We start from the raw sequence: 16,674 nt of genomic DNA, 5'->3' as shown, positions 1-16,674 counted from the left end.
TAATATGCATAATAATGCGCATTACTGTATAGAAACGCGTAATATGCGTTTGTAAATATAGATATAGTTTATTATACTGTAGCTGGATAGCCTCATGTGATGTAAATCAGAAACAAAATGTCCTACCGAAAACGTTCCGTGAGGGATTCGACTCCACCGAATCAACTCCAAGCATCTTAAACCAGGTGAGATACCAGTCGAAAGAAGAATCATCCTTGCCATATGTTAACATACGGCGTACCATACGAGCTGTACAAAGAAGAGGAACAGTTTGTGTATTTTGGAACCATATTTCACAAGCAAGATGGCTGAAATTGACGAAATAACACAACTGGAAAGAACACAGCATCACACAGTGTGTGCGCCACAGTGTATTCACAATGTGGAACACCAAACGCCTTCACACTGTCAAATTTGAGCATTTCAACAGTGTGAATCGCATACAGTATTCACATAGTCGATCATGTGAACTGGTTGTGAAAGTCACACTGTCGAGGTGTCCACAGTGTGAAAATACCTTCACACTGTTGAAACTGAGCATTTTAACAGAGTGAATAATATTTTAACATAGTACATTATGTGAACACACTTTGATGACACTGTGTGACACTGTTCTTTCCAGAAGGTCACGTTCATGCTTCATACTACGAAATAGGGGTTCGAATTTGAACTCTATACCATAGGGTAGTGAAAGAGTGGTATCCAAGGGGTGGCTATGACCATTGGCGGCGGAAGCCACAAATTTTAGGAGGGGACAACCCAAAAAATTTTGACAAGCAAAAAAAAAAAAAAAAGGTTTTCAACCCAAAAAATTTTAAGGGGGGACGTAGGAAAATAAATTGACAAGCAAAAAAAAAAAAAAAAAAAAAAGGTCATCAACAACAAATTTAGGGGGGACCGTCCCCCCCTCCTCAAATTTAGGGGGGGACACGTCCCCCCTGTCCCCCCCCGCTTCCGCCGCCTATGACTATGACTGCAGTTATGCTCATTAATGCATATCTAAGAATATTATTGGCTACAGTGTTTACAGCACGTTCACATAGCAGACTGATGTGAAGATGATTTAACATTGTGTATGTGTCCCAAACTGTGAACACACCATGAACACATTGTTTCTGTTTCTGTTTCTGTTGTGGTAACTCCCGCAGGAACTCGGCAGGACAGCATTTTTTGCTGGTAAACGCCAAACTGGCATATAACCAATTACCTTTGAAACATTTTACGTCTAGGTTAATCAGCCATAGTGGCTGACATAATAGACGACAGATATCACTCTTGGGCCTTTTTTTATCAAAGTGGAGACAATGGCAGAGTTGGGATTCGAACTCACAACCTTGCGATTATGAGTCCAATGCTCAAACCACTGGACCACACGACCCGTCCACACTATGAACACACGATGAACACATTGCTTTCCACACTGTGAACACACCATGAAAATATTGTATTCCACACTGTCAACACACGATGAACACATTGCATTCCACACTATGAACACACGATGAACACATTGCTTTCCAAACTGTGAACACACCATGAAAACATTGTATTCCACACTGTGAACACACCATGAACACATTCTAATCCACACTGTGAACACACCATGAAAACGTTGTATTCCACACTGTAAACACACCGTAAATATATTGTGTTCCACAATGTGAACACACAATGAACACATTGTGTTTCACACTGTGAACATTATATGAACACATTGTATTCCACACTGTGAACACACCTTGAACATATTGTATTCCACACTGTAAACACACCCTTGATTGCATTCCATATTGTGAACACACTATGAAAACTTCGTGTTCCACACTGTGAATACACAAAGAACGCATTGTGTTTCACACTGTGAACACACCATGAACACATTTTGTTCCAAACTGTAAACACACCATGCATGGATTGTATTCCACCACTGTAAAAACACCATGAACACATTGTGTTTCACAGTGTGAACACACCATGTTGTGTTCCACACTGTGAACATACAACATATTTTGTTCCACACTGTAAACGCACCATGAACATATTATGTTCCATACTGTGAACACATAATTAATAGCTTGTGTTTCACACTGTGAACACAGTGTGAACACACCGTGTGACACACTGTAGAATACCGTGTCCTTTACAGTAAGGTTATGTACTGCATATCCTACCTTCTTTCTTGTGTGGTGGTATCAGAGTATAATCCATGGAACCGTGTCTCCGTTTACCCCACCAATGTGGTTCCTTGAGGACTGTGTCCACAACGTCCGGGTGTTGAATGAGTTTAGACCACAGGTCAGTCGTTCCGCATTTGTGCAGGCCAATAACGTAGAAATACGGTAAGCAGAATAGTTCATTATGTTCGTCGTGCCAACACGGGTTCTTGAAATCTGGCAGAAACCGGCGAGGAACTGTTTTGAAGACCTGAGAGTTTTGAGAAATTGACAAAATAGGATACTGGCAAACCGGCTAGACCGATTCCAAACCGATCGATTGTATGTCATTGAAATCAACTTTGGTCAGTCTTAAGTCGGTTGCGTTTATGTGACTGTAGCCTCGAGATTGATACCGTGTTTACATGTCAGGATCGGCTTAGGTTCAGAACCAAAATAGCCGGTGCAGAATCGGCTTTTGGTTTTTATCTTGCACCGCGTTTACACGCTGTTACAGCTCGCGGTGCAGAATCGGCTCGCGTGTCAAAAACCTGAAACATTTCTATGACCTGAAATGATACGCACACCCACGTCATAATAAAGACAACGCCAGATCCGTGCACTTACAATTACGTCACAATGGCAAAATAAATGAAATGCGCACCAATATTGCCGATGCAGAATCGGCTTCCTGTTTACACGTAGTAAAAAAGCCGATTCTGCATCGGCTCGCGATTCTGAACCTACTACTTTGGTGGTGCAAAATTGCCGATTCTGAACCGAGAGCCGATGCAAGTTAATGTGTTTACACGCTATGAAAAAGCCGATCACATGTAAACACGGTCTGAGAGATCATCATGATCCCAAAACCCAAAATGCAGTGTAAATGTTACGGAGACCCCTCGTTTACATGACATTTTTTTTTCGAGACTCATTCCCTTGACCTAATGCCATCATGTTCCATTGTCTTTTAAATTGCCGTGGGTAGCCAAAGTCGATTGAAATATTAGGTAACTCGTAGGAAAGAGTTATGAGTGGCGAAAGCGACTTTTGAAAGTGTTCAAATAAAAAGTTAAAGAAAATACAAAGAAAATTCATACAAAGAAATTCAATTTTCAAAGAAGCCTTTTTTTCATGTTATGAAAATGAACACAACCTTTGAAGTGTATGGCGCAAACCCACTGTCTAAAGATCAGTGTACAATCCCTGACCAAAGCAAACTACCTGGACAGGATGTGGAAGGTGGAAGACTGGAAGGGTGCTGTCCTATATACTTATAACTATAAAGGACATATTTTGGGGGGGAGAAAAATGGCTGTAGGCCTATGCATTTTTTTTTCCAGGGGTTCCAAGTTCTCGAAGAAACTCGAAAGCGGTGGGGCAAGGCGACCTTGCAAGCCTGGCATGGGAGTGCTTTTGCATTTTCTGAAGTGAATTTGAAGGATTTCGCGCACACTTCTGAAGAATTTTGTGACAATTTTCCATGTGATATGGAAGTTTTTCAAAATCTCTGGGGTAACTTCCCCCATCCACTGCGTACAGCCATATTGGGTAGGTGGATGAAAGCATGTAGGCGTACACTGTTGAAATTTAAACAACGTTGTTTACTATTATGTGGATCGCACAGTAGCTGTTCAAAACAAGCGTTTAAAATCTTAAACAAAAAATTCTAAATTAAAATATTTAATTTTCAATAATTTAAGCACGGTTGTTTAAGTTTTTAAACACTTGTTTAAACTGTTTAAACAACCACTGTACGATTCACATAATTATAATAAACAGCGTTGTTTAAATATACTCACCTCTGGCGCCATCCTGATGATGTCAGGATTAATACTGTCGAGCAATGACGTTTTACGGTTTGACACGTCTGAGTTTCGAACCACTGCATTACTGCCAAGGCCTAGTGGTTCCTGCTTTCCTACTTCCGTTTTGTTGTATTCCTTCCGGGTGTGTCGGATGTTTTTGGCGCGTTCGAGTCTTGCTTGATGCCTTTCCGATGCCAATATATAAATATTAATGGCAACTGCACATGCCAATAGGAAGGCGATCATTGTGTACGTTACTTTCCTCATTGTAATCTGTTATGAGAGAGGAGACAATATTGGGTCAACGTCAGTGGCGTAACTACGGGGGGCATGGGGGGGCACGTGCCCCCCCAATCGGCTGACAAAAAAAAACGGGGAAAAGGAGAAAAAGAGGGAGAAAGGAAGAGAAACGTAGTGGGAAAGAAGACATTATTGTTCATTATAATGTTATATTATATTATGTTATGTTATATTACATAAGAAACATTTTTTTCATAACTTTATGAGACATAATTTGCTCAGGGCCTATGTCTTCATTGTTCCTGGTGCTCGCATTGTCTGTTTACCGAGAAATATAATCATGCTATACTAAAACCTCCCGTTTGCAATTCAACATACACCAAACTGCCAAATATATTTCCTCGCACTTCGAGTTTAATATTATTGTTTTATGTACAATAGTATGCTTCTTTTTCATGACTACTTATAGTGATTGCCCCATTTTAAGGTCTTAATATAAAACATTTCCTGTCCGTGCTCACGTTCGCAGTAGTGGATTGGTGAAATATGAATTCCTAGAATCAGTCCTTCAAATGTCCCTTTTTCTAATCTGAATATCAAAAATTTTCAGCTCGCGCTTCGCGCTCGCATCATTTGGTTAGTAAACTATGTATGGTCTTCGTGGATTCCTACAAACAAGCCTTAAAATGCCCCTCTTCAGTTCTGAATTTCCTAAATTTTCAGCTCGCGCTTCGCGCTCGCAAGATTTAATTAGTGAGATGGGTATGTTAATCATGATTACAAGTGCTTTATGTGCATGTTTAGATGCAATCCTAACAAAATAAGCAAGCGCTTATTGGCACTCGCATTAGATTACTACGGTGAGATGTGTATAATCTTAATGGATTCCTAAAATATATAGTCCTTAAAATCTTCCTATTTGGGGGTCAATATTTACAAAAAAATCAGCTCGCGCTTCGCGCTCGCATTATTTAGCGAGACAAGTACGTTTCATAATTACAAAAGATTGATTACAATGTCCTTTTTAGGTCTGAATATAAAAAATTTTAAGCTCGCGCTCGCATTATTTAGCGAGACAAGTACGTATCATAATTACAAAAGATTGATTACAATGTCCTTTTTTAGGTCTGAATATAAAAAATTTTAAGCTCGCGCTTCGCGCTCGCATTATTTGACCAGTGAGAGACATTTCCGTTTGATGGCACTGTCCTTAAAATGTCTCTAATAGGTCAGTATACCCAGCAACTGGCCGCGCTTCGCGCGCTCACTTAGTGACTCAAAATTTTTGCTGGTGCCCCCCAAATGCCATGACCCACGGTACGCCACTGGTCAACGTTATTGGCCCATTGTTATAAAAGTAAAGAAACAGTTTAGTATTAGTCATTTCTTAAGTCACATAGATTGGAGACGGTGATAAAGGTAATAATTGGATTCTGTTTGTTTTATTTTCGTATTTAAAATATCAAAATTAATAATAAGATACATATAAAATATATCTAACATGAAATGATAGTGGTCAAAAGTTGCAATACACTAAGAAGCGGTTTAAGGATAAGAGAGTAAGAAACACATACGGGTTGCTGGTCTTCCATGTGGAGCCAGTGTTTACTTGTTAATAGCTATAATTACCACACAATACAGGCAGTCAATAATAAAAAATAAAAATATGTAGTGGACACTATCCTCGTAAGCAGTAATCTTTATTATTGCTTCAATCCCAGAGGTGACCCTAAAAAAGCATTTAAATTTTCACGAGAGAGTGAATTACATAGTCTTCTACACATCATGCGCACTTTCAAAAGTACACCCTTTCCCGGTTTCCCCTGATTTTGGCACCTAGTACACTGTAAAAACTTTGGTGTTAAAACTGACACCAATTGTTGTTAATAGAGGACCACACCCTGAGGTGTTAGAATAACACGCTAGAGATTGAACATAACACCAAAGAGTGTAAATGTAACAACCATAGGTGTTGTAATGACACCTATAGGTGTAAAACTAACACCACCAATTTAACACCGGTGTAAAATAACTGGTGTGGTCCTCTATGTACACCGGTTAACACCACAGTTTTTGCTGTGTATGTTAATACCATTTCAGTATCTTTACGTGCGTGCAGCCCGATCGTAAAAAAAATAATCCTTTTTACATGTTTTCTATGTTTTTGTTGGGTAACCACCTTGTAATGTCCTATAACTTCCCACCCAGGACTCTACTCATTTCAACTAATTTGTTTTTTTGAGTAGGGCATGGGTGTCGATCACGGGGGGACGGGGGGATATATCCCCCCAATATTTCAAGTGGGGGATGGCCTGTATTATCACCCCCCCCCAATAATTTAGGGTAGAAAAATTATAATGATGATGAAAAAAATAAATGTTTGATCATGATGATTATAGTATGCCATAAATATTTGTTTCTCTCGCAATTTGTGTATTTTGTTATTAAATACATTATTTTCCAGGGCTTTTAAACAGATGGGTGGAGGTTCAAGTTAAAAAGAATGAATGTTTATTTATATGACATTTTTAACAGATGACATAAAAGGACCCCGACGAAAAATAACTTTTTTTGTTAGGGTGTTCCATCCCACCAGTGGTGAATACATTAATTTAAAAAAAATCAGTTAATTCAAAAGGGTGGAAAAATAGACGGGAGTAAAAGGGTGGCAAGATAAACGGAACAACCCCATGGACGTAAATCCCAGAGGGGTAGATCTTCTGTTTCTGTTTGTGTTTGTGGTAACTCCCGTAGGAACTCGGCAGGACAGCATTTTTTTGCTGGTAAACGCCAAGCTGGTATATAACCAATTACCTTGGAAACTTTTACGTCTAGGTTAATCAGTCACAGTGGCTGACGTAATAGACGACAGATATCACTCTTGGGCCTTTTTATCAAAGTGGAGACAATGGCAGAGTTGGGATTCGAACTCACAGCCTTGCTGCAAGCCCAGGTGATTATGAGTCCAATCAGTGGCGTACCGTGGGTCACGGCATTGGGGGGCACCAGCAAAAATTTCGGGTCACTTAGGGTTGTCAGGTATACTGACCTAATAGAGATATTTTAAGGACATGCAGTGCCATCAAACGGATATGTATCTCACTGATTAAATAATGCGAGCGCGAAGCGCGAGCTGAAAATTTTTGATATTGAGGGCTAAAAATTGACATTATAAGCAAATTGTTTTGTAATCATGATACTTAACTGTCTCGCTAAACAAACAATGCGAGCGCGAAGCGCGAGCAAAAATTTTTGTATATTCTGACCCTAAACAAGGAGATTTTAAGGATTATATTTTAGAATCCATTAAGAGTATAAATGTCTCACCATAGTCATCTAATGCTATTGCCATCCTTTGCTGATTTTGTTAGAATTACATCTAAGCACAGTCATGAAGCACCTTTTGTAGTCATGTAATCATGATTATCATACGCATCTTACTAATCAAATACTGCAAGCGCAAAAGCGCGAGCTGAAAATTTAGGAAATATAGACCTGAAGAGGGGCATTCTAAGGGTTGTTTGTAGGAATTCTCTAAGACCCTACGTATTTGACTAACCAAATGATGCGAGCGCGAAGCGCGAGCTGAAATTTTTGTATATATTGACCACAAACATGGATATTTTAAGGACTATAGTTACGAATCCATTAAGTCAGAGTATACATATCTCACCATAGTCATCTAATGCGAGTGCCAAGCGCTTGCTGATTTTGTTAGAATTACATCTAAACACATGGAGCACTTTTTGAAGTCATTGTAATCATGATTATTATACGCATCTCACTAATGAAATACTGCGAGCGCGAAGCGCGAGCTGAAAATCTAGGAAATTCAGACATGAAGAGGGGCATTCCAAGGCTTGTTTGTAGGAATTCACTAAGACCCCACGTATTTCACTAACCAAATGATGCGAGCGCGAAGCGCGAGTTAATTTTTTTTTATATTCAGATCAGAAAAATTGACATTTTAAGGACTGATTTTAGGAGTTCATGAAGAGCAGAAATCTCACCAATCCACTAATGCGAACGTTAGCACGGACAGGAAATGTTTTATATTAAGACCTTAAAATAGGGCAATAACTTTCAGTAGTCATGAAAAAGAAGAATATATCACTACTTAAAACAATAATAACTCTAATTGCGAGGAAATATATTATTTTGTTGTATATTGATTTGAAAACGGGAGGCTTTAGTACAGCAGGTTTATATATCTCGTTAAAAAGTCTATGCGAGCACCAGGAACAATGAAGACACAATTAAGCAAATAATGTTTCATAAAGTTGTGAAAAAATGCTTCTTATGTTATATAACATAATATAATATAACAATATGATAAACAACAATTTCTTCTTCCCCCACTACGTTTCTCTTCCCTTTTCCCTCTTTTTCTCCTTTTCCCCGTTTTTTTTTGCCAGCCGATTGGGGGGGCACGTGCCCCCCCATGCCCCCCCATAGTTACGCCACTGAGTCCAATGCTCGAACCACTGGACCTGGACGACTACAATCTTGAAAAAGTACATCGGATGTTTTTTTCTTCATGTTATTCTTGTTATTGCTATATGGACTTGAATAACTAAACTTGATTGATTTTTTTTTATTTTGGCAAAAAAGAAATCTCTTTTGAGTTTGGAAAGGGATGACAGTTTTGCATTCTATGTGAGCACACTCATGCGGTACGTAAATTTCATTTTAACACATAATATTAGCTGATATTACACACTAATGGTTCAAGAAAATGTTGGAGAAATATCATAACATGACAGTTGAGCTTTGATTGTTTTTATGTTTGTTTTTGTTTCATGCACTTATAAACATTTAAAACATGTTAAAATCCAGGGTTAAAATCGTCCAAGGAATGACGGTAAGTCCGATCATGCCGATTGCGCACGAGAATTTGTGCTAGTCTTAATTTGTCCGAATCTGCATTTTATCATCATGCATTAAGAAGAAAAAAGATATTGCCAGTCGGGTTAGACTTAGATTTAAGAGAGAAGTTGTATACATCATGCTCAATAAACAGATCACTTTGTACATGGTCCAGACAATTTTTGTCATTGTCATTTTTTTTCTTTCATATGAGTTTAGAATAGGCTTACTTGTAACACAAATTGAATTAAAAAATCTATATATAAGTACAGTACACTGCAACAATGAAGGAATTTCCAAGAACACCATGCATATCAACCACTCCCAAATGTCCTAACTTGTGATTTTAGTGGGGGTAATGTTGAAAGATCCCCATCCACAAGAACATTTGTGTCACCCCCCCCAAAAAAAAAAAACCAAGAATACCGATCGATACCCATGGAGTATAGGGCCTTTCTGAGAGTGAGCGTCAAAAAATTGACGAGAGGGTCTGTACGAAAATATACTCATTCGATGCTGGTATTGCATTTTGGTAACGATTCACCACAAGAAGACTAAAAGGTCCTGATGGGGTCGAACCAAAACGAGACAAATTTGCTTAACTTGAACAGACAGAGAATGGGGAGAATGCCGGGGGAGAATGTGAGGGTCAATTCAATATTTCACGCTTCAAGGGAGACCTATATGATCGTCTGTCAGAAAATGATAACTAAACAGCTTATTTGGGAATCAAAAGCTTTGAACGTTTCATCGAGGAATTAAAAGCCGCCTTTCTTTGTTTCGGGGGACTTTTAGACGCCATTAAACCCTGGAGCTGTGTTGATGGCTCCATGCAAGGCCGATTGTTATTATTACACGACCCACTTAATCATCGGTTCCTCTACGCGATGACCACGTTAAAAACCATATAAAATGTCACAATTTCTTTATTTTTTTGATATTTTCCAGCGAACATACCAGTAGTATTATCTACCTGTATATCTATCCATCAATGTACCCGCATATTTTTGTTTAGAAATTAAATGATGCGTTTATGATAATCATATTGTATTTTCAACCCCAGCAGCAGCTCAGCCACAATATAGCCGCAACGTGATTTAGGTCACATTTGCTCTACGGCGGCCGTACGGCGAGTCGAAATTAGCCGTTTTATTCATTTTTATTCAAACCACCTATATTCAGCTGGTACAAAAATGTTAAAACGGCTGTTTTCGACTCGCCGTAGAATATTATTTACCTGCGTTAGGGTTGTAGAGCAGGTAAATGTTGTTTGTTTCGTTAATGTTCGTAAACCTTGCAGGAATGCATAATGGGGTTCGAAGCCTCCGTGGAATGTAATTACAAGTGCATTGGTGCATGTGAGCGCGGAAAGAATGGATAACGCGCGGTAAGGATACGTTGGGTGTATCATTCTAGCTTGTTCTCTTCGTTATACGACAAACTTACAGAATTAAAAATCTACAAAGTGAAAGTATTCAAATCATTACAGTTCATAATAATCTTTTAATCAAATTTAAAGGGGGGTTTTGCAAAAGTCTTTCACAGTTTTTCCAGAGTCTTTTGCTCATCGAGTTTTATCTCTGGTTTTTTCAACTGGTCTGACTTGTCGCATAATGTTGGATAAGAGGTCGGTTCATGTGTCACTATTACTCTACAAGAAACGGTGTATATGTAATGTCATAGATTCATAATATCTATCAAGAACGGAGATCTGCAAGTTTGATATTTGTTTTATCATATATAATAAAAACGGTCGGTCGGCTCCTAGTCGTCGGGCAAGCTATATCCATATATTGTGGTTAGAAAGAGTCTCTTTTATGTATTACTAAATGAATGAATGAATGAAATGAAAGAATGAATGGATTTAGGATGTGAGGATTTTACAGAAATTATAGAACAGACCAAATGTGACCAAGGTATAAAGCATTGAAAGAATTAAATCCTATATACCAGGTACCCAATCGATGCTATTTTACTTATTTTCATTTGATTTATTAATCTCCTGACAGATAGTGTATATCCCTTTCAGCAGAGCTGATTTTCAAAGGGTTGTTTATGCTCAAAATTGAATGCTGAATATGTTAGTTTTTATTTCTTTATTTCTTATTGTTTGATGGGTTGTTGTTTTTTTAGGGGGGTGTTGCCGTTGTTGTGGGGATTCACGCCCTGAATTCATGAATGTATTATAACCATAATTATTAACTCCAATTTGAATTTCGTTGAATATCGACCGTACTTTGCATGTTTTGGTATTTTATATGTAGAATATGAGACAAAATTATGGTGATATGTATAATCAGGCGATCGTCATGTCGGAAACAGCTTCATAAAAATCATTGTATTAAATTGCTTTTATCCGCGGTTCGTTAAAAGGTGTTTGGCATTTTGTATGCCCGTTTATTGTTCGATACATGAAGATTGGTAAGTAATTAATACATGTTTTTGAAAATAACATTTAGTGGTACCAGCCAGTGCACTGTTACGCGAGGTCAAGCATAATAAATATAGTCTAGCAAGTGCATGTTATGGACACGATGGAAATTAAAATTAAAAGGACCAGCTTCAATTTGTCGGATAGGTTTTGTGTCGAAAATTTTAATGTTAAGTTTAGTTAGGTTAAATTGCCCACTCAGTATAGTGTCCTATACATTTTGAAAATAAAGATATGTATGTATTATATACGTATTAACATATGTATGATTAATTCACTATTTTACACTTTTAAAAACTTCCAAATCAACTTAATATACTACATGTATATTACTATATACAACATCTGAACCATATATATATATATATAAATATATATATAAGTGCGTCCCAGAAAAAAACGAAACCGAGATTTAGCGATGATTTATCATAACTTAATCACAAATATATAGACAAATGACCTACCAATGTAAAGCTTAGAAATCTCCTCTTTCATCTGAAATCACTTAGAATATTTCTTAGCATGAGTGAGCAAAACAATTTGAAGAGGGGATACCAAAAAGCCACCTGGCGGGCTGTAACTGGGTTTCAAAAAACCCACATTTTTAAAAATTTATGAAATTATGGAAATACAAGCCTTATTTCAAATAACCAGAACTTTGTTATTTCTTGACCATTTTTTGTGATTAAGGTATCAAATAAAAGAGCAGATATCCAACTTTTTAGGCATGTGATTTTTTTTATATTCAGACACCCTCGATCCGCCGAAGAGTTTTTGGTATCCTTTCTTCAAATTGTTTTTGCTCATGCACTCATGCTTGAATGAGGAATAATCAGATATATCAGTAATATCGGATGAAAGAGGAGATTCTAAGCTTTACATTGGTAGGTCATTTGTCTATTATATTTATGATTAAGTTATGATAAATCATCGCTAAATTTCAGTTTCGTTTATTCTGGGACGCACTGTATATATATATATATACATATATATATATACATATATGTATATATATATATATATATATATATATATATATATATATATAAATAAATATATATAAATAAATATATATATATATATATACATATATATATATATATATATACCCCTCAAAGAAGTTTGGAAATCTGAGTTTGGCGATTAATTTCTCCCAATTCCCAATTTTACACAATGCATATTTGACATCATTCACAAGATCATTTAATTCTCTTTAAAATGATACGATACTTGTTATGATAATGCCATCACGTCATGAACAGGATTCAAAAGTGTTGGATGAGGTCTGAATTGAAAAGCTGCAAAAGGAGCAAAAAAAGTTTGGAAATCTGAGTTTGGCCATTAAATTCTCCCAACTCCCAATTTTACACAATGCATATTTGATATCATTCAAAAGGTCATTTAATTTTCTTTTAAATGATACCATGCTTGTTATGAATATGCCGTCACAAAAAGAGCAGGATTCAAAAGTGTTGGATTGGGTCTGAATTGAAAAGCTGGAAAACGAGCAGAAATAGTCGTGAAGGGTCAATACACATGATACAGAACGTGATTCTGTTGTCTGTGTCAATAGAGATGAAAATCCATTCAAATCAATCCCCTGCTTCTTCATCTTTTTAATATTTTGTTGTGATTTATGTAGTGATGGTTCTGTGAGATACATAGCCGGCGGAAGCGGGGGGGGGGGGCGGGGGACGTGTCCCCCCTAAATTTTAGGGGTTTTCTTGATAACCTTTTTTTCTTTTTTTTTTTTGCTTGTCAATTTTTTTTCCAGCGTCCCCCCCTAAAGTCACGTGGACCCCCCTAAAATTTAGGTTGATGAACTTTTTTTTTTGCTTGCTTGTCAAAAAATTTTGGTTAGCCACTCCTAAAATTTACCAATTTTTTACCTGTGTCCATCCCAAAATTTCACTTGGACACCCCCTAAATTTTTTTGGCTTCCGCCGCCAATGTTGAGTTAACATGGTTTGAGTCGTGGTTTGAAATAACCATGCATGTTTGTTTGTTTCTTATGTCTTTGCTTGTGCAGAGGTGTGTTTGTTTCCATGTTCATGTTGATGGCAAGGTGCATGAAAACAATTAAAAGAAGCCGCTCAGAAACTCACTCATCACCACGGAAAAAAGAACAGTGACTTTCAATATTGTATCAATTTGTTACTTTTGAATTTTGATCTTGCCCTACATTTCAAGGCACTGCACCTCCATGACTGTGAACCATAATCATCATGTAGGGTATCATTTTAAAGAAAATTAAATGACATATTCATTAATATTAATTAAACACTGATATTGACTAAAATCGAGGAGGAATTATCGATAAAAGTCAGATTTCTAAAACAATTTTGAGGAATTAATATATATATATATTGACTTACCATTTACCTTGCATGTATGATTTATTATTTTTTATGGACTATAATTACTTATCTCCTTTATATATTGCATTTCATTGTATTTACCATTGTTATTAATAGGCATATATTTTGTATGTTATATATTGGTTCAGATCCTGATGAAGGGCATGTGCCCGAAAGCTTGATCAAGACGGGTATTGACCTTGCTACGGCCCTCTCCATACTACTGATCTCAAAAAAAAAAAAAAAATATATATATATATATATATATATATATATATATATATATATATATATATATATATATATAAATCAGGGGCCGCAAAATGGTTTTCAAAGTGGGGGGGGGGCTGAGCCAAAAGTGGGGAGCTGACCATGCTAAAAATCACAATCATATGGCCATTTTTAAGTTTTTGTACACGGTTTTGGAAAAAAGTAGGGGGGGGGCTGAAGCCCCCCCCCAGCCCGCCCGGTTCCGCAGCCCCTGTATATATATTCACTTTTGGGTGGCTATCGCAAGAGGAACTCTTCCCATATTCTAATCAGCACATTTTTTTCCTATAGTGTAAACAAGCCTTATATGAATTAGGTATATTACCTCTATCGTTTTCAAATATGAAGAATGAAATTTTCCTTTTCTCCTTGCTTGTACCTTGCTCCTCGACCACGTTGACAAGCTTCACCGATATATAATGCTATGCTGCTACAAAAAAGGGACTTCACCACTTGCAGGTTTTACATGTTTCAGAAGACAAACGAAAGGATTGTGGAGGGTGGTTGTCATTCGACCAACAGACTTGTGAAGGCAGTCACGGGTAAATGCGCATGCGTAGCCGGACTTTCGCACGGATTAAAAACTGTTGAATAGGCTTATGACCCTGTAAAATCCAGTCTGCCCCCCCCCCCTGACGAGCTTGAAAGACCTTTTTTCTCCCCCTGGCGAGCTTGAAGACCTTTATTGCCCTCCCTGACGAGCTTGAAGGCATGTTTTTTTTTTGCGTGTCAATTATTTTTCTGGTACGAAATCCTTTATTTGTGATTGAAGACCCTTTTTTTGAAAATCCTAGGTACGCCACTAGTGCATATTCTCTGTGATTCTCTGTGATCGAAAAGCGGTTATCATAATTCAAAACTATATATGTATATGTAGTAGATCAGGGGCGGATCCAGCTTTTTATAAAGGGGGGTTGGGGTGGTATGGGGGTGTCCCCCTCCCACATTAGGGAAAATTTTTGAAAATCTGTTTGTGAAAATGGCGTTTTCTTGCATCTAAAACACCACTATTTTTGGTATAGAGGTCGTTGCCAAATTAACCCCCATGAAAATTTGTAAAATTAAGTTGCATTTTCCTGCAATGTAAGGCCAGTTAACAACACAGATACAAAGAATTGGGGACCTTGGAATAAGCACTGTTAGCCTAATACTTTTATTATGAACAGCTTGTCACTGATACTCACTGACAAATCTCAGTCAAATATGATGGATTGGCAGAAGAGACGCCTTGGATGTTTCTGTACAAATCCCTGTGACGTTTGTTTGCCCAATCCCCCCCCCTCCCCCCAAAAAAGAAATAATAATAATAAATGAAATAAATACACAGAAATAGAATAAAATAAAATTACAAGTCTAAAAAAAAGATAAGATTTTAAAAAATGGTCCCCGGATTTTTTTTTTTGGGGGGGTTGCAACCCCCCCAACCCCCCCTAGATCCGCTTCTGTAGATATGTATACTCATCTACAACCTCTATAGTTGTTGATTATTGAAAGTAATGATGGGTACATTGCGGATATTACCACGAGAGAATACGAAAAAAAATTTTTTTTTTTTTATTTACATTCATCGACCAATCTTCTTCCCACACCCAAATTTCTTCCCACGACCAAATTTCTTCCCACACCCATCAATTCTTCCTATTCTTTAACCCCACAAATGTTCAGGAAATAATTGAAATAACAAAAAATCTCAAATCCAGCAAATCAAAGGGATATGATAGAATTAGTACTTTCCTCCTTAAGCAGATCATACATTATATTGTCACTCCATTGTGTCATATTTTTAATCTGTCGATCAGCACCGGTAAATGTCCAGATCCCCTTAAAATTGCAAAGGTAAATCCTGTTTTAAAAAAAGACAATCCACATGAAATAACAAATTATAGGCCTATTTCTATTCTCCCCAGCATATCCAAAATATTAGAGAAGATTATTTACAAAAGACTTTATAAGTTCCTAGATACTTTTCAGTTTCTAAATTCAAACCAATATGGATTCAGGAAAGGGCATTCAACTGATCAGGCTTTAATACAAATATACGATAAAATTACAAATGCAATGACAAATAAAGAACACATAATAGGAGTATTCATGGACCTAAGCAAAGCATTCGACACTCTTGACCACCAGATTTTACTTAAAAAACTTGAAAATTATGGAATTCGGGGAATCACACTATCATGGTTTGAGAGTTATTTGACTGATAGAAAACAATATGTCACTCACAATAATATTTCTTCTAATTTTCAGACAATAAAATGCGGAGTTCCACAAGGATCGATCCTTGGCCCCCTACTTTTCCTTATATATATTAATGATTTGACTACTGTAACGCCTTTATTATCATATGTATTATTTGCCGATGACACAAACATTTTTTGTTCACACACTAGCTTAGAAACTTTAGTAGATACATTTAATCGTGAATTACCTAAACTATCTTTATGGTTTAAATGTAATAGGCTATCACTTAATATAGACAAAACAAACTTTATGTATTTTAAGCATACAAGTTCACATATTACTGAGTTTCCATACGACATAAGCAT

General features: G+C 37.1%; 1 protein-coding gene across 1 annotated transcript in view; it reads right to left on the bottom strand.

Moving 5' to 3' along the window:
- Nucleotides 1–14,644, bottom strand: part of LOC121429295 (carbohydrate sulfotransferase 15-like) — a 42,159-nt gene extending 27,515 nt beyond the window's left edge. The window contains exons 1-4 of the mRNA XM_041626298.1: nt 14,451–14,644; nt 3,956–4,234; nt 2,172–2,424; nt 127–249 (exon numbers count right to left, since the gene is read on the bottom strand). Of these exons, the coding sequence (XP_041482232.1) occupies nt 127–249; nt 2,172–2,424; nt 3,956–4,228 (649 nt within the window). The 5' untranslated portion in view covers nt 4,229–4,234; nt 14,451–14,644. The remainder of the gene's footprint in view (nt 1–126; nt 250–2,171; nt 2,425–3,955; nt 4,235–14,450) is intronic.
- Nucleotides 14,645–16,674: the final 2,030 nt, after the last annotated feature.

This window comes from Lytechinus variegatus, chromosome 15, assembly GCF_018143015.1.
Source record: "Lytechinus variegatus isolate NC3 chromosome 15, Lvar_3.0, whole genome shotgun sequence".
Classification (NCBI taxonomy): domain Eukaryota; kingdom Metazoa; phylum Echinodermata; class Echinoidea; order Temnopleuroida; family Toxopneustidae; genus Lytechinus; species Lytechinus variegatus.
This window is presented reverse-complemented; position numbering and strand designations above follow the sequence as displayed.